Genomic DNA, 27,476 nt, shown 5'->3' on the forward strand with positions numbered 1-27,476 from the left:
ACTGCCCACTAAACGTGACGGGGGATAGTTTGCTGCAGCCGTACAGGAAACACAATAACAGAATACAGTGCCTGAAAAACATAGCGGGCCTCTAGTCAAGCACACCCCAAAGACCACTAGCCCCAATCGGGGTGCGTGTCCCCGGACCTCGCCCGTAGGCCACCGCCGCCTGCGTCCCCGGCAACACTCCTCAGGGGGGGGGATTGTACCCTCGTACTTGTAGCAGTGTACAACCGGCTGCTCTGGTCGCGCGGCCGGGCCCCTTCATTTTCTCTTATACCCAGAGAGACCCCCAGACAGGGGTGTGGGAGATTCCCGAAGCTAGAAAGTCAAAGCTAGGAATAGGAGAGGAGGCAGAAAAGACGAGAAAGGGAGAAAGGAAAGATGGTCAAGGATAGAGGGGGGGGCTGCGGGACCCATCCCGCAGAGTGCAGTCCTCCTAGGGGGGAGGGGGGCTACTTTTTTTTTTTACCATATCCCCCCCCTATTGGTCGCATCTGTAAAGAAGCCTTATGAGAGTCGTCCATGCACACATTCATGGCTCTTGACATTGGTCACATTCACCATAAACCACCTATGTCCACATACTGGCTGTTCTCTCCACTTATTATCCCCTTATAAGAACACCCGTGGCTGCCATTGCTGACCTCTTTAACTGAACATGCCAGTTGCCTTGCTGTCAAGCCTCGTACACACGATCCAATTTTATGGCCATAATTGTCTGATGGACGTGTTGTGTCAGATGATTTGACCGTGTGTACGCACCATCAGACAATTTTTTGTTGGCTGAATTAACGACAACAAAAGTTGTACGCAAGTCCGTCCAACTAAAATCCAAAGTACAAACACGCATGCTCGGAACCAATGCTAAACAATCAGACAACAATAGCAGAAGTTGCCCAAAGGGTGGCGGTAAAGAGCTGAAAAACCACGTGGTTTGGTGAATGTTGGCTAAAAAATTTGGGCTGTGTGTATGCAGAACAAGTTCACGGCCAACACCCCTTCAGACCAAAATCAATGGAAAAGTCCGCTGGAAGGCGGTTCGGCTTTAGTACTTTAGGTCACTGATCTAGACCAGATATGCAGGTCATATTCCAGATTTAATCTTATAAACAACCAAACTGTTACAAAACAACCTTCATGACCATCGCTTTGTTCATGAATTCAAAAGTATTATGAACAATTACATTATGGGATTGCATGCTGAAAACAGAGAGGTGATCGACAACTCATGATCGTATATCCCTATGATCGAATTCTAATTCTCTGTGTGTGGCATATCAATCCAATGGGTTATCCACTATAGATCCATTATCCCTTCCATGAGAGATCAATTGGAAAATAAATCAATCAATCTATTAAAGCACATCTATTAAAGCCACCATGATATAGTATGTGGTTCACTCCCCTCTTCCCCAGCGCTTGGTGTCTTGTGATTGGTCCAGTGCTGTCCCATGTGCTTGGGGAAGGAGTCCATAGTGCTGTGTAAGCTCTAAAAAATCGATTTAGAGCTTACATTGGATTTTCTTTCCTAAAGCCTCGTACACGATCGGACCGAAGAACCTGTGTACACACGATCGGAAAATCCGACAACACACAATTGTTGGCAGACAATTTTGAAGCATGCTATCCAACATTTTTTATCCGGGAAATCCGACAACAATTGTCCGATGGAGCGTACAAACGGTCGGATTTTCCGGCAACAGCCTGTCATCACACAATTCCCGTCTGAAAATCCGATTGTGTGTACGACACTTAATGCCGCGTACACACGATAATTTTTCAGCATGAAAAAATAAGTTTTTGGCATGTAGAAAAAACGTTGTTTTTACAACTTCATCATTAAAACGACGTTGCCTACACACCATCGTTTTTAAAAAATGCTCTAGCAAAGCGCGGTGACGTACAACGGCACTATAAAGGGGAAGTTCCATGCGGATGACGCCACCCTTGGGGCTGCTTTAGCTGATTCCGTGTTAGTAAAAGACGATTCGCACTTTTTTGTCTGTTACACCGTGATGAATGTGCTTACTCCATTATGAACGGTAGTTTTAACGAGCGCTCCCGTCTCATAACTTGCTTCTGAGCATGCGCAGGTTTTTTACGTCGTTTTAGCCCACACACGACCACTTTTTACAACCCGAAAAACGACATTGTTTAAAACGTTGTTAAAAAATGCAGCATGTTCGAATTTTTTTTGTCGTTTTTCAGAACCCGAAAAATGTTTTAAATGCCATTTTTTTAAAAACTACATTTTTTTCATACCGAAAAATGATCGTGTGTACACATGCCGCGTACACACGATCATTTTTCGGTATGAAAAAAATCCTGGAGGCCAAATGCTTCTAGGTAAGCTAGGAAAGCGGAGTATATGATGCTGGGGGGGTGGTGGTGTGATTGGTTAACTGATCCTTTTAGTTTTACTTGCATGGGCCAATGTGATGATTTATTAGACATACAAAACAAGAAAACAAAAAAAAAACTAAGATAAAAAAAAACAAAAAAAAACACAACAAAAATGTAACATCAATACAAAGCAATCAGCGCAGCAACAACACACGTATGTCTCGTAAAATATCAGTTAAGGGTTACAAATAGTATTGTAAAACAAGATCTAGATTAACCCTAAGAATACACAACATATTTCAAGCAATGTCACAATATATCTCCCAAAGGGTAGAGAAAAAAATAAATAAAAATAAACCAAAAAAAAAAAAACGATGGAGACCCCAAATCTGAAATAATCTATAAATACTGGTTCATAGTGGCGAGTGATGGAGAAGGTCCAAAGAAGGAAACCACTAGGATAGATGATAACCAAGGAGACCATCGTTTATGACATTTTGGTGGGCAGCCCCTGTGTTGGTATGCCAATCTTTCTCTTTCCAAGATAGCATTGATAGCCTTTTGCCATTAAGCAAATGTAGGAGGGCAAGAAGACAACCACCTTTTGAGTTATCAATTACAGGAAAGACAAAAATGCATATCAACAATCTATCAATTTCGTATGAAAAATACCCAAGATTGCAATCTTTGGGTCTGGTGATAATGATATACAGCATTGATCTTTGAGTTCAAAAAGATTGACTTTGACACTGTGTTTGTTTTCAGCTACAGGAGATTCAGCCGATTTGATGACGTCCCCACTCATTTCTGGTGTCCCTCTCAGACGTGGCTTACAACCTCGGCCTCCATCAACTCTCTGGACAATCCTGCTTTTAGCAGCTCTGAAGAAGTCTTTCCCCTGCAGGCCCTGGGGAGCTGTGTGTGTGGCTGTCAGGAAGGTGCCCGGAACAACGCCCCTACAAACCCAGCCCAGCAGCCATCACGAGCCCCTCCCAGGTACAATTCATCATCTTCTAAGGGGATTGTAGATTGGGGGGACTATTCAGTAAGGCTTGTGATAACAGGGTGAGAAAAGACAAGGTTTGCAAATGGTGGAATGGGCATTTTCTGTCCACTCCATGGGCTATTCTAAAACACTTATCACATAGGTCAGGGGTCCCCAACCCCTGGGCCATTGCCTGTTGATGACCAGGCTGCACAGTGAGAGGTGATCAGTGACTGCAGTCCGCACGGGCCTATCACAGACCACGGTTCTGTGCTCACCTTCTGCTGTACGGCCATACCTGTGTGTCCTCTCCCGGCTCCTCTGCCTGTCCGCTATTTTGGCTATGTCACACTATCAGCAGGGCAGGGAGCAGGATGGGCTACAGATTGAAATGGAGAGCGTCTCCCGACCCCCTTGTTGCTTATGGGATGACATCGTCGAAAGGGCAAGCGGGAGAGGACACACGAACAGTCTCGGCCCAGGTGGGGGCTTGTGGTGGACTGGTGAACATGTCGGGGGATGGGATATTTATGGAGTCTTTCCTCAACCTCCTTTCACACCACAACCCCCCCTTTATATGTGTCCACGTTTGCCCTTTACATCATAGCCCCCCCCCCTTTATATGTGTCCACATTTCCCCTTCACATCACAGCCCTCCTTTACATTACAGTGCCTTTTTACATTGCAGTCCCCTTTACAGTATAGCCCCCCCTCTTTACATTACAGAGTAGTCCCCGTTACATCACGGTGCCCCTTTACGTTAATGTAAAGGGAACTTTTCTGTAAAGGGGGGGGCTATGATGTAAAGGGGACTGCACTGTAAAGAGGCACTGTAATGTAAAGGGGGGCTGTGATGTAAAGGACTACTGTAGATACTGATATAAAGGGGCGACTGTGCTGTAAAGGGGGGTTGTAATGTGAAGGGGGGCTGAGGACAGACTCATTTCCTGACCCGTCCACCACAAACACTCCACCCCCCCCCCCCCTAGTTTCCTGGCTCCCTGGGAAAATTGACAGCCTTGAAACCGGTCCCTGGTGTCAAGAAGGTTGAGTTGGTTATCTTGTGTAATCCTGGCTCTATTTACCACAATTTTTGTGAAAAGTATCAATGGATACTTTTATTTAATAATTTGTTGCAATCAATTCATTTTTAATGAAAGAGAGCCAAAAGAAGAATCCATTTATCCATTTCTACAACTCTTAGGGCCCTTTCACACGGGCGCTCCGTGCTCCTTTATGGAGCCACGGATGTCAGCGGTGACATGCCCGCTGACATCCGACCCGCCAAAGTGTGACAGCGGAAAACCCTATTTTCCATCCGTCTATCGGATCGGGTGACTCTACGGTCCGTCGTCATCCGATCCCCCATAGGGGAGAGCGGCGCTCTGACAGGTCGGTCCCTGCACAGTGTACAGAGACAGACCTGTCATCTGCCTGCTCAGCAAAGATCGACGGAGCGATCCCCGCTGAGCCCGAAAACGGTCCACCCATGTGAAAGAACCCTTATAGAACATTCCTGGGGCTAAAAAATATCTAAAGCCAAAACTTTTTATTTTTATTTTGGATAGAACAGATGTGGTTCAAACCCATCAGTTTTATACTATCTTGGTCCCCTTCAAGAGATTCATCCTTAATTCCTGTACAGTAGACACAACAGGAAGTAAGAAAATCTCTCCAAAGTGAGGGAAACAATTGTCTCCAAAACAAGGAAGCTTTCCTTCCTATTTCTATTTTAGTGACAACTTGCAAATTTGGGTTTCATGAGCCTTGGTTAGTGGCTGCCAGGACAAACCGAGAGGGTAAATCTCTTGAGTGGGGACACAGTCAGGGCCGTTTGAAGGAATTTGGGGGCCCCAAGCAAAATGGGGGCCCCCAAGCACCCACTCCGCACACAAAACCTACGTTAGCGCTACACTAATTTTTAACACCCATGTTCTTACACCCCCCACCTCCCTAGTCCCTATGTTTTTCTATTTTCACCTCCCCTTCTTCCCTGTAGGCTGTAGTGTGGCCGAGCTCCTCTTCCCCCTCTTAGTCCGGTGTTCTATCATTATGGGTCCCCTATCAGATAGTACCGGGGCCGGGCCGGGTACCGCGCGGTACAGGAGATTCAGTTTCCTGTGTTCCCGGCCGGACTGAAAGGAAGTGAGCACTCAGTGTGCACTTCCTGTCAGTCTAGCCGGGTACCGGAAACTGAATTTCCTGTACCACGCGTGGTACCCGGCCGGACTGACAGGACTCCAGGAGGAAGGAAAAGGAGCTCGGCCACGCTACAGCCTGGGAAGGGGAAGTTGGGGGCCCCAGGCAAGTTCGGGGCCCCAAGCATTTGTTTGTTTTGCCTGTCCTGTAGCGACGGTCCTGGACACAGTCATAAAAACATGATAGGGGTTCTAACCCCTCATCGCTCTATCCAACACACCAAAAAAGTATTGGCTTTAGTTACAATTTGTACCTGTAATATTTTACATTTACACTGCTTTTTATGTTTGACTTCCTTATCTCCATTAACTAAATAAAAAAATATATAAAAATATTTTAGATGTAATGTAATCATAATGACCCTGAAGCTGTTGGTACCTGTTTGGTTGCCAAACAAGAATTTAAAATTACCTCAACATGTGTGCCAAATCTGTAGAGGAGCAGTATCTGGTAGGGAACTGTAATGCCGCGTACACACGATCGGTTTGTCTGATGAAAACAGTCTGATGGACCGTTTTAATCAGACGAACCGATCGTGTGTGGGCCCCATCGTTTTTTTATCCATCAGTTAAAAAACTAGGAACTTGTTTTAAAATTATCTGATGGTTAAAAAAATGATATAAAAAAACGATCGTCTGTGGGGAAATCCATCGGTTAAAAATCCACGCATGCTCAGAATCAAGTCGACGCATGCTCGGAAGCATTGAACTTCATTTTTCTCAGCACGTCGTTGTGTTTTACGTCACCGCGTTCTGACACGATCGTTTTTTTTAACTGATGGTGTGTAGGCAAGACTGATGAAAGTCAGCTTCATCGGATATCTGATGAAAAAATCCATCAGACCGTTTTCATCGGATGAACCGATCGTGTGTACAGGGCATTAGAGTGCCATCATCCCAAAATACTGGAGAATACCCTCCAATCACAGGGACAATTATGGGCACAATGGACAAATAACCTCCAAGGCAAGGACATGTAAAAATATATATACATTTTATTGGGTAACAAAATAAATTAGTCTAAAATGGAGGAAAAAGACAGGGCGTATATGCATATATATAGCGGTAAAAAAACGGCCAATGGAAGGACATTAAACATAATTTGAAAGATGAGACATCCAACGCGTTTTGATATTTCAGGTTTACAATCTTCTTCGGGTATGCTCCTATGTTATGTATATAGCTATTCTATAATACAAAAACACTATTAGGTCTACAGTAAATATATACAGTTGTGCTCATAAGTTTACATACCCTGGCAACATTTTAGATTTCTTAGCCTTTTTTCAGAGAATATGAATGATAACACAAAAACTTTTCTTTCACTCATGGTTAGTGTTTGGCTGAAACCATTTATTATCAATCAACTGTGTTTACTCTTTTTAAATCATAATGGCAACAGAAACTACCCAAATGACCCTGATCAAAAGTTTACATACCCCAATTCTTAATACCGTGTTTTGCTCCCTTTAACATCAATGACAGCTTGAAGTATTTTGTGATATTTGTGGATGAGGTTCTTTATCTCCTCAGATGGTAAAGCCTCCCATTCCTCTTGGCAAAAAGCCTCCAGTTCCAATGATATTGAGGTCAGGAGACTCAGATGGCCACTCCAGAACCATCACTTTATTCTGCTGCAGCCAATGACAGGTGAACTTGGCCTTGTGTTTTGGATCAGTGTCATGTTGGAATGTCCAAGTACGTCCCATGCGCAGCTTCCTTGCTGATGAAGGCAAATGTTCCTCCAGTATTTTTTTAATAACATACTGCATTCATCTTGCCAACAATTTTTACCAAGTTTCCTGTGCCTTTTGTAGCTCACACATCTCAAAACATCAGCGATCCACCTCCGTGTTTCACAGTATGAATGGTGTACCTTTTATCATAGGCCTTGTTGACTCCTCTCCAAATGTAGAGTTTATTGTTGTGGCCAAAAAGCTCAATTTTGGTCTCATCACTCCAAATGACTTTGTGCCAGAAGGTTTGTCTCTGTGCTGTTTGGCGTATTGTAAGCGGGATACTTTGTGGCATTTGTGTAGTAATGTCTTTCTTCTGGCGACTCGACCATGCAGCCCATCTTTCTTCAAGTGCCTCCTTATTGTGCATCTTGAAACAGCCACACCACATGATTTCAGAGAGTCCTGTATTTCACCTGAAGTTATTTGTGGGTTTTTCTTTGAATCCCGAAAATTTTTCCTGGCAGTTGACTGAAATTTTAGTTGGTCTACCTGACCGTGGTTTGGTTTCAACAGAACCCCTCATTTTCCACTTCTTGATTAGAGTTTGAAAACTGCTGATTGGCATTCTCAAGCTGCGCATGGGACGTACTTGGACATTCCAACATGACAATGATCCAAAACACAAGGCCAAGTCCACCTGTCATTGGCTGCAGCAGAATAAAGTGAAGGTTCTGGAGTGGCCATCTGAGTCTCCTGACCTCAATATCATTGGGCCCCTCTGGGGAGATCTCAAACGTGCCATTCATGCAAGACAGCCCAAGAATTTACAGGAACTGGAGGCTTTTTGCCAAGAGGAATGGGAGGCTTTACTATCTGAGAAGATAAAGAACCTCATCCACAAATACCACAAAAGACTTCAAGCTGTCATTGATGTTAAAGGGAGCAATACACGGTATTAAGAACAGGGTATGTAAACTTTTGATCGGGGTCATTTGGGTAGTTTCTGTTGCCATTATGATTTAAAAAGAGTCAACGCAGTTGATTGATAATAAATGGCTTCAGCCAAACAATAACCATGAGAGAGTGGGTAACCGCTCAAAGAGAACCAGGTAATCTGATTCCTGTGGTCCGAGCCAAGGGTGCAGGCAGTGCAATCAAAATGCAGGTTAGGATGAAGGAAAAAAGCTGGGACAGCCGCACTCCAAAAAAACTCCTCCTTTAATTAAAAATCACAAAATACATGCCACAGCAAAAAACAGCACAACAAAAGAAAAGCTGACGTTTCGCACTATGCCTTAGTGCTTCTTCATAGCTATGAAGAAGCACTAAGGCATAGTGCGAAACGTCAGCTTTTCTTTTGTTGTGCTGTTTTTTGCTGTGGCATGTATTTTGTGATTTTTAATTAAAGGAGGAGTTTTTTTGGAGTGCGGCTGTCCCAGCTTTTTTCCTTATGTGTTATTCATATTCTCTGAAAAATGGCTAAGAAATCATAAATTCTACCAGGGTATGTAAACTTATGAGCACAATTGTACTGTATATATTCATACATTTAGCATATGGGAAATTGGTTTGCACATTAATAGAATACTGACCAGACCAGCCAGGCTGCTTCATATGTAGGTAAGCCCAAAAAGAGTAAAAACCAATGTGTTGTTGCTTGGGTCTCCCCAGAAAGTTAAGGGTCAAGGCCACCGCATCGAGTCCACACCGCCACTGGGGGCAGCAAAGCAGGACTGAACTGACCACCTGGAACCTCAGTGAACTACATGAAAAGGTTGTATAATAAAGTATAGGTATGTATATACAAGGAGAGAAATAGATAGAAAAATACGGAGTATAATAATGGTGACTAACAGGGAGGGTAAAAAAGCACCGAATCAGATCGGTATAGGCATGTAAATGGCCAGCTGCACTGCAGGATTCAAAATAACTCGCTGAATCAGCATGAGATCCACCCGCTCCCATGTTCACTAGAAGTAATAACATAATAAAAAAATGAAAATCAATAAAAGAATCTATATAGGGTATACAAGCAAGTCAAAGTTAGTAAAGGGTATACAATTTGGCTTAAGAGGAAGCGGAGATAGCAGTTCAGCATAAATACATACCAGGATCAGAGAGACATGATGCAGCTGAGTTTCCCAGCAGGGCTTGCATCGTTATAAGGGCAGTCAAGAATCAAGAGATGACCAATCCAAGAGCAGGGTCAAGGAGCCACGGACAGAGGGGCCAATGGCTACATAGGTAGATAGATCTGGCAGTCAGTGCCCAAACTACACCAGGCAGTACAATCTGAGAACTTGTGTGGCTTAGCGGTTAGCACTTCTACCCGGCGGCAGTGGGTCCTCTGTTCATATCCCAGTTAGGACACAACCTGCATGAAGCTTGCATAGTCTTGCTGTGCTTGTGTGGGTTTCCTCCAGGTACTCCAATGCTCTGCTAGGTTAATTTGCTCCTTTCTGCATGTGGGATAGGTACCTTAGATTGCAAGCTCTTTGAGTGCAGGAAATGATTTGTAAAGCTCTGTGTAAATTGTTGGCGCTTTAAAAATACATATGATTTCTGCATTACCAGTTATGATCAAATGAGGACAGTACAGAGCAGATAAAGAGAAGTTGCCTATTGCTTGCTGGCGTTTCTGTTGCTTTTATTTGTAGTGCACTGCGCTGCTCTTTTAGGACCCGCTTACACCACAATCCTGCGTTCAGTGTGCAGTTCTGCATATGTTTACATGCATTTGTAATGCGTTTGTGGTGTGTTTTTTATGATTTTTTATTTTTATTTTACTGAGATGCCTTTACATGCATTTGTAATGCGTTTGTGGTGTGTTTTTTATGATTTTTTATTTTTATTTTACTGAGATGCCTTTACATGCATTTGTAGTACGTTCAAATTTGTTTTGTTACATACACAAAAAAGCATGCACTGTTGTTTTTCCTTTTTTTCTTTTTTGCGCACATGAAGTGTAAACTAGGCTTATCGAAATGCATACATTTTTCTTGCATTATACAGTTGTACTGCATTTAAAAATGTGTTTGGTGTGAATGAGCCAATGGGGAAGGAGGAGCCATTGACTAATATAGAAACTTAAGGGCCAGATTCTCGTAGTTTGGCGTAACTTTGTGCGGGCGTAACGTAACCTATTTACGTTACGCCTCCGCAACTTAGACGGGCAAGTGCTGTATTCTCAAAGCACTTGCTCCGTAAGTTGCGGCGGCGTAGCGTAAATAGGCCGGTGTAAGCCCGCCTAATTCAAATTTGGAACAGGGGGCGTGTTTTATGTAAATGTTCTGTGACCCGACGTGATTGACGTTTTTCACGAACGGCGCATGCGCCGTCCGTGGAAATCTCCCAGTGTGCATTGCTCCTAATACGCCGCAAGGACGTATTGGTTTTGACGTGAACGTAAATTACGTCCAGCCCCATTCACGGACGAGTTACGCAAACGACGTCAAATTTTCAAATTTCGTCGCGGGAACGACGGCCATACTTAACATTGGTACGCCGCACTTACGCCACCACATAGCAGGGGTAACTTTACGCCGGGAAAAGCCTAACGTAAACGGCCTATCTGTACTGCGTCGGCTGGGCGTACGTTCGTGAATTCGCGTATCTAGCTGATTTACATATTTCGACGCGTAAATCAGCGTACACGCCCCTAGCGGCCAGGGTAAATATGCAGTTACGATCCGACGGCGGAAGAGACTTACGCCGGTCGGATCTAATAGAAATCAATGCGTAACTGATTCTAAGAATCAGGTGCATAGATACGACCGGCCAGACTCAGAGATACGACGGCGTATCTCTTTTGAGAATCTGGCCCTAAATGTCTTACCCCATTTGACTACTGAATACACCAAATAGAATCACAAGTAAAGGATCATCTCAGATCAGCTTAGGCTCTCTGCTGTTACATAACCACTTTTGTCTTTAATGGTGTTACAAATGTTAAAGCAGTTGTAAACCTCAGACATGAAATATGAACAAAGCATATTCCTCTATAGTGTGTACTTGTCTCTATCTAGAGCACTAAGTGTCATTTCTGTCTGCTGCTCTGTTCCTCTGCTATCAGTATGAATCACTTCTGACAAGTTTTCCTGACAGCAAGAGAAAAATGGTGCTGGGGAGGATCTCCAGCTGATTGACAGCCTCAGCTCTGTTCCTGTGTGGAGGGGGGAGTGTCTTTCCCCTCCAATCAGCTCTCAGAGCTCTCCTTACTGAGCTCTGCAGAGTATAATTTCAGCTCTCCGCCCCATTTTTTCTAAAATCCCTAAATGCACAGTGGCTGTGTCTGTTCCATATATCTGTGTTCAGGCATTCCGTTCATGTCTATTGGGACTCAATGGATGCACAGAAAACACCTATGTACCCTATGCAGGAAAATACAACCCTTCAAACAGATATATGGATAGGTACAAAACAAAACCAAAGATATTCTTGGCTCAATTTACCGACCAGCCTGCTATTCAACCGAATTGTCCTGACTAACAGTATGCGTTAAAAACAGGAGTTTGGTTCGCACACATTTGCAAATACATGAGTAAGCTGCAGAGCCCATGTCCAGGCACCCCCATATTTTGTGTAGTCCTAACTCTAAATTTTCAGAGCCTCCACGGGTGAAGTACTATGCATTATAATGGATAGGCAGAGGGCAGGTGAGCCTGGAGGGAGCCCACCCCTCCTTACAGGCATTGGGGTGCACTGTGCACCCAGCACATACACCATGGCAGCAAATGTGTCCTGTACGTCCCCTCACTGATATTCCAACAGGACAAACAAATGGCCACAGCCCCCCACCTATTACTGGCCTTTGCAGCAAGGATCACATGGAAGGGTGACACATGTCAAACAAAACCAAAGAAAATTCCCGGCTCAACCTCCCGACCAGCCTGCTAACAGAGCACACACATTTGCAAATAAATGCGTAAGCTACAGACCCCCGTCAGCGCCCCCCGGGATTTTCTGCTACATTTTGAGAGCCTCCACAGTGGAAGCACATGCAGGACTATTCGGTTGGTTAGCAGGCTGGTCAGGCCGGGAATTTTTTGGGGTTTTGTTTTTGCATGTGTTGCTCTTCCTTGTGCTCCTTACTGGAAAGGCCAGTTATAGGTGAGACCAGTGGCCATTTGTGTTAAGGGATAGGTACACCCGTGTGTATGAGGCCTTAGATATAGTGTATATACACCACAGGTGTGTGCAGCCTATTGCATTAGGCGCAGGGATATGCAATTAGCGGACCTCCAGCTGTTGCAGAACTACAAATCCCATGAGGCATAGCAAGACTCTGACAGCCACAAGCATGACACCCAGAGGCATGATGGGACTTGTAGTTTTGCAACAGCTGGAGGTCCGCTAATTGCATATCACTGCATTAGGGTGTGCACCCCAAAGCTCAAACACACATAGGTGTGTGTGTATGCTTATATATACTGATGGTGTCAGTAGGGCGGTGGATGGTGTCAGTAAGGCAGTGGACGGTGTCAGTAAGGCGATGGATGGTGTCAGTAGAGCGGTGTATGGTGTCAGTAGGGCAGGGGATGGTGTCAGTAGGGCAGGGGATGGTGTCAGTAGGGCAGGGGATGGTGTCAGTAGGGCAGGGGATGGTGTCAGTAGAGCGGTGGACGGTGTCAGTAAAGCGGTGGACGGTGTCAGTAAGGCGATGGATGGTGTCAGTAAGGTGATGGATGGTGTCAGTAAGGCAGTGGACGATGTCAGTAAGGTGATGGATGGTGTCAGTAAGGCAGTGGACAATGTCAGTAAGGTGATGGATGGTGTCAGTAAGGCAGTGGACGATGTCAGTAAGGCGATGGATGGTGTCAGTAGGGCGGTGGACTGTGTCAGTAGGGCGGCGGACGGTGTCAGTAGAGCAGTGGATGGTGTCAGTAGGCCGGTGTCAGTAGAGCGGTGGACGGTGTCAGTAGAGCGGTGGACGGTGTCAGTAGAGCGGTGGACGGTGTCAGTAGAGCGGTGGACGGTGTCAGTAAGGCGGTGGACGGTGTCAGTAGGGCGGTGGATGATGTCAGTAGAGCGGTGGATGATGTCAGTAGAGCAGTGGATGATGTCAGTAGAGCAGTGGATGATGTCAGCAGAGCAGTGGATGATGTCAGTAGAGCGGTGGATGATGTCAGTAGAGCGGTGGATGATGTCAGTAGAGCAGTGGATGATGTCAGTAGAGCAGTGGACGATGTCAGTAGAGCAGTGGACGATGTCAGTAGGGCGGTGGACGGTGTCAGTAGGGCGGTGGACGGTGTCAGTAGGGCGGTGGACGGTGTCAGTAGGGCGGTGGACGGTGTCAGTAGAGCGGTGGACGGTGTCAGTAAGGCGGTGGACGGTGTCAGTAGAGCAGTGGACGATGTCAGTAGAGCAGTGGACGATGTCAGTAGGGCGGTGGACGGTGTCAGTAGGGCGGTGGACGGTGTCAGTAGGGCGGTGGACGGTGTCAGTAGGGCGGTGGACGGTGTCAGTAGGGCGGTGGACGGTGTCAGTAGAGCAGTGGATGGTGTCAGTAGTTTTTATTTTTATTATTTTATTACTGTTTGCACGCCTATGATATACACCAATCTCCAGCAGCATACAGCAGCCTAGCTCACTAGTACTGACTGGTCGGGTTGGACCTCATTTATCTGATGGATAGCCTCAGACTGTCTGTGTTGCCTTTACTGTACTGCAATGGGAGGAGAAAAGAGAGAATCTGGTTGCTTTGCCAAAATGAATTGTCTACGGCGCTGTACAACATCTTTCCACGCCGTCCCCCTGATGACTGAGGTCAGACTCGCTACTCAAAGTCTTCTTACCTACAATAGGAGTTTAGAACTTGACTTGGGGGATTCACTAGCTCTGTCTGGGCTCTCGCTCTCTCTAATGGAAGTCATCATCATCGGTTTCTTTAGTCGGGAGAGGAATAACAATGTCTCGGCCAGGAAAGTCAGACACAAATGGGTCATTTGCATGTCTGTGATTCCGCACATGCGCTCAGCGGCGGCTGGATGTGCAGCGAATGTTTAATCAGACATCATTTCTACCGGTCTGGCACTGCGGGGGTTACTGCATCCTCCAGCAGCTCAGAGACCCCCGCTACCTTAGCTGTGGAGGTATTCTGAATGTGCCGGAACGCTGCTCTGTGATTGGTGGAGCTGTTGTCATGGTTATACTCCTCTCGGAGCTGCCAGGCGTTGCAGGGAGGATGTGGAGGGTAGGAGGAATGGGCAGATAAATGGATGTGCAGAGAGATTCACTGAGAAGACACATGTGGCCCCAACAGACTGTCATATATGTGACCTGTCACACTGGCGCTGTGTTCTACATCACAATGCCTGCAGCCAATGTATTTATTACAGGTATTTATGTCGCACCGACCATTTACAGTCACAGCCGACAACAAGCTTACAATCTAAGGTTCCTAGCTCACATGCACTGTAGGGCCAATTCATACAAGAGTCAATGAACCTACCATCATGTATTTAGGATGTGGGAAAACCAGAAGAAACTCACACAAGCACAGGGAGAACATGCAAACTCCAGGCAGGTGGAACCGATCCAAAGAACCCAGTGCTGCAAGGCAGGAGTGCTAACCACTAAGCCACTTTGCTGTCCATAATGTCAGGGGAATGGCAGACTGAGCAACAGAGACATGGGGCCAGATTCACAGCCAGGCGGCGCAGCGTAACGTAACCGATTTAGGTTACACCGCCGCAAATTTTCTGGCTAAGTGCCCGATCCACAAAGCACTTACCTGGAAATTTGCGGCGCTGTATCCTAAATCCGTCCGGCGCAAGGCGGGCCAATTCAAATGGGGCGGGTACCATTTAAATTAGGCGCGCTCCAGCGCCGGACGTACTGCGCATGCTCCCGACGCAAATTTCCCGACGGGCTTTGCGCGAAATTACGACGCGCCGACGTTTTGTGAATCACGACGTGAAAAAAAAAATTCAAAAGCGACGCGGGAAAGACGGGTATACTTTTACATGGTGTACTAATTTTACACTTTGTAAAAGGTGCCCTATCTTTGCGACCGCAAACTAACACTTGCGGTGACGTAACGACGGGAAAAATCTTCGTGGATCACCGTAACTGCTAATTTGCATACCCGACGCTGGTTTACGATGCAAACACCCCCCAGCGGCGGCCGCGGTACTGCATCCTAAGATCCGACAGTGTAAGTCCATTACACCTGTCGGATCTTCTGCCTATCTATGCGTAACTGATTCTATGAATCAGTCGCATAGATAGAAACAGGGATACGACGGCGTATCAGCAGATACGCCGTCGTATCCCTTTTGCGAATCTGGCCCATGGTCCATAAGTCATTAACATTTTCCAAGAGGCAGAAAACTGTCTTTAAAGGGGTTGTAAAGGTAAAACATTTTTTCCCTAAATAGCTTCCTTTACCTTAGTGCAGTCCTCCTTCACTTACCTCATCCTTCCATTTTGCTTTTAAATGTCCTTATTTCTTCTGAGAAATCCTCAGGTCCTGTTCTTCTGTCTGTAACTCCACGCAGTAATGCAAGGCTTTCTCCCTGGTGTGGAGTGTCGTGCTCGCCCCCACCCTTGGACTACAGAAGAGTTAGGACGCCCACTAACACACAGCTACTTTCTCTGTCTGCAACGTAGAGAGCATCCTGACTCTCCAGTAGTCCAAGGGAGGGGGCGAGCACGACACTCCACACCAGGGAGAAAGCCTTGCATTACTGTGTGGAGTTACAGACAGAAGAACAGGAAGTGAGGATTTCTCAGAAGAAATAAGGACATTTAAAAGCAAAATGGAAGGATGAGGTAAGTGAAGGAGGACTGCACTAAGGTAAAGGAAGCTATTTAGGGAAACAAATTGCACCTTTACAACCCCTTTAAGCCCTGGTTCACACTGATGCGATTTGACATGCGATTGTGACATGCTGGTTGGTTAACCGCTTAAGGACTGACGCACACCTATTTACGTCGACAGAATGGCATGGCATGGCACGTCCCCTTTAATTTGCCGGCCGTGTGGTCGCGAGCTCCGTGACCATCGGACTCGATGTGTCCGCCAGTGTCCCGCAATCGGGTCACAGAGCTGAAGAACGAGGAGATGTCAGAGCAAACACAACATCTCCCCGTTCTTCCTAGTGACAGGTCACTGATCGTCTGTTCCCTGTCATCGGGAACAGCAATCAGTGACGTTTCACAGCAAGCCACGCCCCCTACCAGTTAGAAGCACTCCTTAGGTCACACTTAACACAGTGCCGAATTGCAAAAAAATGGCCCGGTCTTTGGCCAGCGAAATGGTCGGGACTGAAGTGGTTAATTGGCTCCTGTCTAAATTGGCCTTAGCATGTGCATATATGAATGCGAGATAGATTGTAAGCTCCTTGAGCACAGGGACTGATGGGAATGTACAATATGTACAGTGCTGCGTACATTGTTGGTGCTACATAAATACCTGTAATAAATGAATGAGTTTAAATGATGACATTTTCATTACTTCACACGCTTGCACCTCGACTCTGCCATTTAACTTTGTTAAGCCCCTTGTCCTTATCAAGAAAAAATTCCCCCTACTACTTTCCTTCCATGATCACCCCACGCTTCTTTGACTTGTCGCAGCTTACACAGCATTAAAGTTTTCTTCTTCATCATCATGTATCCAGTAATGCCTCCCTGAACATAGGCGTGCGCAGTGGGTGTGCCTGGGCACACCCTAATCCCCCTGTACAGCGCATATTCCCCCTGCTGATATTTCACCAAAGCTTCTAAGAATTTTTCAAAAATCATAAAAAATATAAATAAAATTGTAAAAAATAATACTAAAATAAAATAATAATAATAAAAAACTATTGACATCATCCACTCTCCTACTACATTTTAAAATGTTTACATTTATTTAGAGTGTGTGGGCTAGATTCATAGAGAGTTACGCCGGCGTATCAGTAGATACGCAGTCGTAACTCTGAATCTACGCCGTCGTAAATTTAAGCGTATTCTGGAAACCAGATACGCTTAAATTAGGCTAAGATACGAGCGGCGTAAGTCTCCTACGCCGTCGTATCTTAAGGTGCATATTTACGCTGGCCGCTAGGTGGCGCTTCCGTTGAGCTGGATACGCCGATTCAGAAACGTAGGTGCGCCCAGGGGATTTTTTTACGTCGTTTGCGTAAGGCTTTTTCCGGCGTAACGTTGCTCCTGCTATATGAGGCATAGCCAATGTTAAGTATGGACGTCAGGACAGCGTCGAATTTTGCGTCGTTTGCGCAAGTCGTTCGCGAATAGGGCTTTGCGTAAATTACATTCACGTCGAAAGCATTGACTATTTGCGACGTGATTAGAAAAATGCGCACTGGGATACGTTCACGGACGGCGCATGCGCCGTTCGTGAGAAACGTCATTTACGTTGGGTCATGTTTTATTTGCATAAAACACGCCCACCTCTTGACAATTTAAATTTGGCGCGCTTACAGCGCCGCAACTTACGGAGCAAGTGCTTTGTGAATACTGCACTTGCCTCTCTAAATTGCGGCGGCGTAGCGTAAATAACATATGCTACGCCCGCACAAATTTACCTCGCCCTACCTGAATCTAGCCCTGTGTGTGTGTGTGTGTGTGTGTATATATATATATATATATATATATATATATATATATATATATACATACATACACACGCATGTGTGTTTGTGTTCTTTTTGTTTTTTGTGTTTTTTGTTTTGCTTTGTGTTTTTGTGTTTTGCGTTTGTGTTTTGCGTTTTGTGTTTGCGTTTTGGGGTGCATACCCTAATGCAATAGGTTGCGCACACCTATGTCCCTAAATGTGATGGGAACCTGTTGTCACTTTGTCATGAATAGGCATTTTTTATTTTATGGAAAAGGCCCCCCCCCCCCCTTTTGTCTGTGGCCCCTGCAATGCGTCTCTGTAAGGTACTGCTTTAATAGATAGCTGTGATTTTTGCCGGATAATTAAAGGCTCATTTCCCTGCTGCGTTTTTCCATCCTGTGCTCCATTAAACAGACACGATGGAATCAGGAAGAGTGTCTGATTGGCATAAAAACAGACAAATCAATTAGCACTCTGGTCTGACTCCTTCCGTGTGTCCAAATAACCTGCCTTAGCCCCCAGGTGCTCTGCCGCCACACAGCGGGGTGGAGAAGTCAGGTCAGGGCGGCTGGTAGGGCTGAACTTTATGGATTTTTTTTTTCTGTTTCCTGTTAGACAATGACTTAGATTTTGTGGATCATGTGTCAATTAATCAAATTCCTTTATGATTTTGTTATTATAAAAAAAAAAAAAAACTCAAGTCTAAACTTGAGCTGTCCATACACCACTTGACAAAAAGTCGTTCAAAATGAAATTTGCTTTAACCACTTCAGCCCCGGAGGATTTGGCTGCCAAATGACAGGGCCATTTTTTGCGATTGCGTCGCTTTAACTGACGATTGTGCGACGTGGCTCCCAAACAAAATTGGCGTCCTTTTTTTCCCCACAAATAGAGCTTTCTTTTGGTGGTATTTGATTACCTCTGCGTTTTTTGATTTTTTTGTGCTAGAAGAATTGATGCCGATTTGAAGGCAAAGGGTGGTCACACCATTATTAAGTTGATTTTTATGCCAAAATGCTTCTCACTTGAACTCACAAGTGATGTTTTTTTTTTCTGCCTATAAACTTCTATAAACCTTATGGACACATAGGCCAACATAGAGTGCTGCTTAAAGCGGAGGTTCACCCGCACATGACCCTTTTTCCCCTTAGATGGATGCTCGTTTTGTCTAGGGGAATCGGCTAGTTATTTTAAAATATGAGCCGTACTTACCGTTTACGAGATGCATCCTCTCCGTCGCTTCCGGGTATGGGCTGCGGGACTGGGCGTTCCTATTTTGATTGACAGTCTTCCGAGAGGCTTCCGACGGTCGCTTCCATCGCGTCACGATTTTCCGAAAGAAGCCGAACGTCGGTGCGCAGGCGCAGTATAGAGCCGCACCGACGTTCGGCTTCTTTCGTCTACTCGTGACGCGATGGATGCGACCGTCGGAAGCCTCTCGGAAGACTGTCAATCAAGAAGGAACGCCCGCTCCCGAAGACCCATACCCGGAAGCGACGGAGAAGATGCATCTCGAAAATGGTAAGTACTGATCATATTTTAAAACAACTAGCCGATTCCCCTAGAGAAAACGAGCATCCATCTAAGGGTAAAAATTGTTTTATGGGTGAACTCCCGCTTTAAAGCAGTGTTTCACCCTAAAAAACAACTTCATTCAGCATAGTAGCGTGAGCTACAGTATGCCTTTATATTTTTTTCGGCGCCGTACTCACTGTTTAATCGAGTAACAAAATTTCAGACTCCCCGCGGGGAATGGGCGTTCCTATTCAGAGGGCTCGTGATTGACGGCCGGCTATGGCGCGTCACGCTTCACGAAAATAGCCGGAGTAGGTCTCGGCTCTTCCCGGCACTATACAGCGCCTGCGCACAGACATCGGAGCTGACTGCGCAGGCGCCGTGAAGGGCAAACACCTATTTCGGCTATTTCCATGAAGCGTGACGCGCCATAGCCGGCCGTCAATTTACGAGCCCTCTGAATAGGAACGCCCATTCCCCTGAAACTTTACTACGCGATTACAGAGTGAGTACGGCGCCAAAAAAAATATAAAGGCATACTGTAGCTCACGCTACTATGCTGAATGAGATGCTAGAAAAAAAAAATGTTTTAGGGAGAACCCCCCGCTTTAAGGCAACAAAAAAAACAACCCATCAAACGCTTGAAACGGGTATTTTTGAGCTCAAGTGTGTGTGAGGCCCAAGAGACAACACACTTTAAGAACTATAAATGATAAACTTTAACCCGTTTTGGAAAAGATAATTTAACTGGTTGTAAAAGTGGTATTAAAGGGGTTGTAAAGGTAATTTTTCCCTAAATAGCTTCCTTTACCTTAGTGCAGTCCTCCTTCACTTACCTCATCCTTCCATTTTGCTTTTAAATGTCCTTATTTCTTCTGAGAAATCCTCACTTCCTGTTCTTTTGTCTGTAACTTCACACAGTAATGCGAGGCTTTCTCCCTGGTGTGGAGTGTCGTGGTCGCCCTCTCCCTTGGACTACAGGAGAGTCAGGACGCTCTCTACGTTGCAGATAGAGAAAGGAGCTGTGTGTTAGTGGGCCTCCTGACTCTCCAGTATTCCAAGGGAGGGGGCGAGCACGACACTCCACACCAGGGAGAAAGCCTCGCATTACGGTGTTGAGTTACAGACAGAAGAACAGGAAGTGAGGATTTCTCAGAAGAAATAAGGACATTTAAAAGCAAATTGGAAGGATGTGGTAAGTGAAGGAGGACTGCACTAAGGTAAGGGAAGCTATTTGGGGTTGAAAAAATTGTACCTTTACAACCCCTTTAAAGATTTGGCTTAAATAAATAAACATGTTATACTTACCTGCTCTGTGATTTTGCACAGTAGCCCTGATCCTCCTCTTTCTGGGTCCCCCGCCTATGATTCCTGCTCCTCCCCCCAATAGCATGCCACTTTCTTGGGGGCACTGGTGGGTGCTCGCTGTCAATAAGACACATGGGGCTGGATTCACAAAGAGTTACGCCGGCGTATCAGTAGATACGCCAACGTAACTCGGAATCTAAGCCCGTCGTAAGTTTAAGTGCATGCTCAAACTGAGATACACTTAAACCTAGCTAAGATAGGGTGCAATTTTTCCGCTGGCCGCTAGGTGGCGCTTCCGTTGATTTCGGCGTAGAATATGTAAATGACTAGATACGCCGATTCACGAACGTACGCTTGCCCGTCGCAGTAAAGATACGCAGTTTCCGTAAGAAATACGCCGCATAAAGATAAAGCTGCCCCCTAGGTGGCGTAGCCAATGTTAAGTATGGTCGTCGTTCCCGCGTCGAAATTTGAAAATTTTACGTTGTTTAGCGTAAGTCGTCCGTGAATGGGGCTGGACATAATTTACGTTCACGTCGAAATCAATACCTCCTTGCGGCGTACTTTGGAGCAATGCACACTGGGATATGTACACGGACAGCGCATGCGCCGTTCGTAAAAAACGTCAATCACGTCGGGTCACCAATCATTTACATAAAACACGCCCCCTCATCCTCATTTGAATTAGGCGCTTACGCCGGCCCCATTTACGCTACGCCGCCGTAACTTAGGAGGCAAGTGCTTTGTGAATACAGCACTTGCCTCTCTGACTTACGGCGGCGTAGCGTAAATACGATACGCCGATCTACGTGAATCCAGCCCAAAGAGCCTTAGCTCAGCCCAGCCCCCCGCTCTCTCCTCATTGGCTTACTGGCTGTGATTGACAGCAGTAGGAGCCAGTGGTTCCCACTGCTATCTCAGCCAGTGAGAAGAGGGAGTCCTGGAGGGAGGTTGGATTAAAAATCTAGAAGTGAGGGCTAAATGCTGTACAAATGAATACTTAATTGTATTATCCTATTAGCAACATTTTACATTTTTTTGATTTAGTAGTCAGTTAAAGCGAACAGATTTTTGATGGATGTGTTATTCGGCTCGGGAAAGGTTTTGAAATGACAACCTGCGCCTTGGGAAACGATCAGCAGCATTGCTATTAATCCCTGTTAAGGGATTAACGGTATGAATGGCGGCTATGCACAGAAAGTGCCGACTCCATGCTTTACTATAGAACACAAGAGCCTTTCTACAGACAGGAAGAGGTGGCTCTAGTCCTTTCTCTATTCTAGTCACTGGCAAGACAAAGTCATTCTTTGCGTGACTCAGTTGTTTATAGAGTAGTTATGGTACAGAAGTATTATAGAGAAATTTACGCTTTATACAAAAAAATAAAAATGGAAGCTTGTTACATATTTTGAGAGGTTTTCAGAAAAAGTATTTTTAATTTTTTTTAACTGCACGAGTGGCCACCACTGCCCTCAATTTACAGGACCTAAAGGATCTGATACTGATGGCTTGGCATCCCACAGCATACCTTCAAAGGTCTGGTGGAGTTCATCCCTCAACGGATCAGGGATGGCAAGGAAAGCATTAAAGCGGAGGTGCGATTTTTTTTTTTTAAAAGCCAACAGCTACTTATAGTGCAGCTGCTGACTTTTAAAAAATGGACTCTTACCTGTCCGGCGCGCCGGAGAGTGTCGGCAGCCAAGGTCTAGCAATCGCTCGTCCCTCGGATGCTGCCGCCGCCATCCTCAGTGAGGGTATCAGGAAGTGAATTGTTGCGGCTTCACTGCCCGGTTCCCTACTGCACATGCGCGATTCGCTGGTTGGCGCATCGTAACTGTGTGTCCGTGTTCATCCGATCCGCAGACGGAAGAAAAAATGGGGTTTTCTTCCGTCTGCAAAATCGGATGTTTGCGGAGGCAGACGGTTATGGGTGTCAGTGGATGTTTATCCGCTGACACCCACAATCACATAGGGACCAATGTATGTCCCTTTTTCATCCGCAAACGGATGAATGAAAAAGCAGACATACGGTCCGCACGTCTGAAAGGGGCCTAAACCCATATAAGGGTACGCTACAATGATTAACAATGTATGAGAACACTTTGTCACTTTTTCTAGCAAAGCTTTTAAAAAGGAAAATAATACTAAACACAAGAAAACAACAAAAAATTGTCATAATGAGATATAAAAATGCACAACTACTTCATGATATAGTGCAGGTTTGTCACATTTGTTTTGTTGGAAAATAAAGGAATTCCCCTATAATACTCGGATGTATTCTGTATGACTGCTGACACGATGAAGCGACTATGTTAAAACATTTTTTTAATATAAACACGACTTTGCTGTGTTCCAGGCTGGAAACGAGCTGCAGCAGCGTCAATGACCTGATGGTTGATTCCGGTAAGGCGAGTGACGTGTCGGTGTGCAGCTGGCCGATGGAACCGATTCACTGGACTCCCTTCCCTATCCTACACCAGCTGTCCCTGCAGTCTCCAGTAAGTGGAGCCCCATAGGGGTTATGCTTGGTACATACGGTCTAATCTGTGAGTGTAGCCTGAAAATGCTTCTTACTGCGATCAAACTCAAAAGGTCAAAAATTATTCTTCAATATGGGGAAACATTTTATGTCTAAGACAGCACATTGCAGTATTTCCATAAAGTGAACCGTAAAGTAACAGGTTCACTTTAAACCCTAAGTTTAGTAAAAAATAAATTTTAAATATAAAGTATTCACCCTTTATTTATAAGAAAAATAACAAACATACATGCTCACCTAAGTGGATGCAGCATCAGTGTGGTGCTGCATCTGTCCCCCTCCGCCTCTAAGACCGAGAACTGAGCGATCAAAGACCACTGATCTCTCAGTTCTCGCTTTTTATTGAGCAGAGAGCCGATGACTGTCGATCACGAACTCTCTGCTCTGGGGCTGGAGCGGCTGGCTCTCGGCGTCATGCTGAGAGACTGAGCCAGCTTCCAGTCCAGGCATCTGGGTGAAACCAGACATTAAAGTCAAGATCCTTCTAGAGTCTGGACTGGCTGAGTGATGTCAGCAGACTTCAGCCTGCTGTTGGCTGAATACGGATGACAGGAGCGCAGAACTAAGTGCGAAGAAGAAGAAGGGTTGGAAAAGGCAGGCTTAGTTGGCTCTCTTGATAACTGCCTGTCACACGTCCAGTGCTGGCATTAACCCTGCAGCACCAGGGGCTTAGGGCTGAGAGGGGGGCAGAAGCTTTCTGGGGACTGCTCTGTGACAGTGGAGGTTGGCCCTGAACCGTTGCTTGGGTCACGCTCCTTCATATCCAGAAGTACTGGGTATGTCTTTCGGCTGCTGGCATTAAACAGGGCTGCGGGGGCCAAAAAGAAAGGTAAACGTATGCTGGGGGGGTAGGGAGATTAATACAGAGAATGTTTAGTGTTTTTTTTTTTATATTTGTTGTCTTTCTTTGTTATGCCCAGGACAAAAAAAACAAAAAACGTTTTACATTTCTTTAAGTGGAGTAAATATTACATAATATTATGCAAAACATAATAATTCTGCCAGCAAGTGGAGCTGTTGTAAATAGCTTGTTTATAGAGTTCAGTAGCTCAAGGTACACATGTGAATAAGTATCCTTCATATTCCCCCTCCCTCTGTGAGGGCTTTTGTGGGCGTCAGAACTGCTGCAAGTTGATGAAAATAGGACACACCCCTTGCCACGCCCCCTTATAGGAGAATTGTACAAAAAAACAAGCTTGGTTGAACCCACAAGTGTTTTTTTTTTTTTTTACCACCACTATTCCTTTATATTGGCTTTTGGAATTTACAAATGTAGCAATTTAGAAATCGGATGAAAGGTTTATTGCTGCAAAACAATTTTTGATAGATAAAAAGTGCATTTTATATACATCTATATGGATCAGACCAAAATGAGGAGGAATGAGGGACAGAGGGACAGAGGGACATTTCTCCAAATCAGGGACAGTTGGGAGCTATGTAGTCGGTAAATTATGAATGATCTCAGAAGAGTCACAAATCGATGTCAAAAGCAAGCTGCATTTGCTCATTAAAGGGGTTGTAAAGGTTTTTCCTAAATAGCTTCCTTTCCCTTAGTGCAGTCCTCCTTCACTTACCTCATCCTTCCATTTTGTTTTTAAATGTCCTTATTTCTTCTGAGAAATCCTCACTTCCTGTTCTTCTGTCTGTAACTCCACACAGTAATGCAAGGCTTTTTCCCTGGCGTGGAGTGTCGTGCTCGCCCCCTCACTTGGACTACAGGAGAGTCAGGACGCTCTCTACGTTGCAGATAGAGAAAAGAAGCTGTGTGTTAGTGGGCGTCCTGACTCTCCTGCTCGCCCCCTCCTCCCTCAAGGGAGGGGGCGAGCACGACACTCCACACCAGGGAGAAAGCCTTGGATTACTGTGTGGAGTTACAGACAGAAGAACAGGAAGTGAGGATTTCTCAGAAGAAATAAGGACATTTAAAAGCAAAATGGAAGGATGAGATAAGTGAAGGAGAACTGCACTAAGGTAAAGGAAGCTATTTAGGAAAAACCTTTACAACCCCTTTAATGAGCAAATGCAGCTTGCTTTTGACATCGATTTGTGACTCTTCTGAGAGGTAAAGGTAAAGGAAGCTATTTAGGGAAACATTTTTTTACCTTTACAACCCCTTTAAGTCCAAAGTGCATCAATACAGATTTTAAGGGGTTGATTTACAAACTCTGGTGCAGCTGTGCATAGAAACCAATCAGCTTCAGGCTGGGTTCACACTTTTCCGACAAACGGTCCTACATTGGGAGCCTCATGTAGCATGACGTGTGAAAATCAATGTTTCCCTATGAGAGCTGTCTTAACTGGTCCTACACAAGTCGGTCCGACTTTGAAAATGCTCCCTGTACTACTTTTGGTCCTACATTGATCCTACTTCAGCCCATTGAATATCATTGAAGTCGGACCAAAGTAGTATCCTGTTCATGAAAGTAGGATGGATGTAGGACCAATGTAGGACCAATGTAGCAGAGCAAAGTAGGATGAAAGTAGTGTGAACCCAGCCTCAAGGTTTAATTATCAAAGCTTAATTGAACAAGCTGAAGTTTGAAGCTGATTGGCTCCTATGCACAGCTGCATTAGATTTTTTGCACTCTCTGCTTTTAGTAAATTAACCCCTAGGGCTCCATCCAATGTTTCAATCAGTATAAGTGAAAGATAACTACTACTGCTGTGCTTTCTCAACTTAATCCATAGTGCTCTGGGAATCCTTTGTCAATTATGTTCATTTGTAAAATAAAGATGGCATACAGCACATGGGCAACACAGCTAATTGTAGAAAAGGGGGCAATAAGTAGTAAAAACTTTTCTTCAAGGTGTTGGAAAACTTGCGTGCCTGTTAATAAATGCCTCCAATGGTTATTAGCCTTGACCTAGCTGTCCCCTACATAGCCTAATCAACCTAAGCAGTGCTTAAAGCAAACAAATACAAAAAAATCCCATCCAATACATCCTTCCATACGGTTCTCTAAACATCTGGGATTTGGGTATGTAAAAGCATTGTGATATGACACCTGCCTCCCCACAATGTAGTGCTTGGGACTTGAATGACCAAACAGGCACAAGCACTGTCACATATTGGGGAGAGGGGACATTAGCATACCTCCCAACCGTCCCGGATTCCGTGGGATCCTCCCGCAGACTAGACTCGAGTCCCGGAAAACAGGGCCCGGTCTGCGACATTTAGGGGGGCGACATTCCGTGCCTCCGCGTTCGGTTTCCCCCGCCATGTTTGAAGTCCGGTGCTGTGATTGGACGTATGGGGGTCATGTGCGGCGTGGGGCTGGCCTGTCTTTGAGCGTCTAGAAATCCCGCCAACCCACATGACTGCTATACGCCCAATCACAGTGCGACAGTGCCCCCCTTTTAACAACTAGTCCCCCCCCCCCTCTCAACAACTTTGTCCCCCCCCCCCGCTCAACAAGATGTCCCGCATTGGATTTTTTAAATGTTGGGAGGTATGCATTAGTGTGCTGGTGACTTTGTGGGGTAACTACAGGTGCCTGGGGCAGGCGGACTGGTGACATTTTTCTAGCAGGTGTGTTTCAGAACACCCACTCTGTAGAAACTGTAAATGATGGCATAAGGCAGGACTCATGTATTCTCTTTTATTCTAGTTCCACGCACGCAGACCCCACTCTTATTTTGAGGGAATGGAGCTGGTCAACACAGAGCGGAGCTGGACGGCATAGACACACAAATGAGATTTTTCGGAAGGGCTCGTGAGAATATCTAACAAAGACTGTGATGGTGGTGCATATGAACTGCACATTCTGACCACTTTCCTCACACTGTGCCGACCCGGCAACACAACCAGATATAGCAACAATGCCGAGTACAAGGACTAAAGACTTCAGATGATCAAGTCCTGTGAAAAGCTGAGGTCATAGCGATGGACTGTTAGATCCTGAACTGTATAGACAATACCAGGATTCACAAGTGAGGAAAAGGAACAATGGATGAATTATGTTCTGCGTGTAGCACTTATTGTGGTGTCCATCATGTGATTGCTCAAACACCCATACTGACTGTTACAGACTGATATATATCATGTCACAACCATACAGTGAATTCATACACTCCTGTCTTGAACATCCTTGCAATAGATAAAACAATTAAGATAACACTAATACTGAAGCGTTGCTTTGTACTTATACAGGGCAGCCTTAGAGCCGATTCACACAGGGGCGACCTGGGATCCGACTTCAGGTCGCCCCTAGTCGCGCCGCATGAAGAAATTAATGTAAGTGAATGTTGCCGTCTTAATGTACACTACTGCAGTCGCTCCGACTTGAAAAAAGGTTCCTGTACGACTTCAATCCGACTTGTAGGCAACTTTTACCCCATTGAT

At 45.3% G+C, this 27,476-nt stretch overlaps 1 protein-coding gene across 2 annotated transcripts in view; it reads left to right on the forward strand.

The window, feature by feature from the left end:
* The window catches only part of LOC120943303 (mucin-17-like), an 82,341-nt gene extending 55,086 nt beyond the window's left edge, over positions 1–27,255 (forward strand). The window contains exons 8-10 of one of the 2 annotated variants that reach the window (XM_040356522.1): positions 3,112–3,342; positions 8,880–9,001; positions 22,952–23,031. In XM_040356522.1, coding sequence (XP_040212456.1) covers positions 3,112–3,342; positions 8,880–8,991 — 343 coding nt within the window. In that variant the 3' untranslated portion in view covers positions 8,992–9,001; positions 22,952–23,031. Of the gene's footprint in view, positions 1–3,111; positions 3,343–8,879; positions 9,002–22,951; positions 23,094–26,742 lie in introns of those variants that run through there. The other variant, XM_040356521.1, reaches the window with a different exon arrangement.
* Positions 27,256–27,476: the final 221 nt, after the last annotated feature.

Source organism: Rana temporaria, chromosome 6, assembly GCF_905171775.1.
Source record: "Rana temporaria chromosome 6, aRanTem1.1, whole genome shotgun sequence".
Classification (NCBI taxonomy): Eukaryota; Metazoa; Chordata; class Amphibia; order Anura; family Ranidae; genus Rana; species Rana temporaria.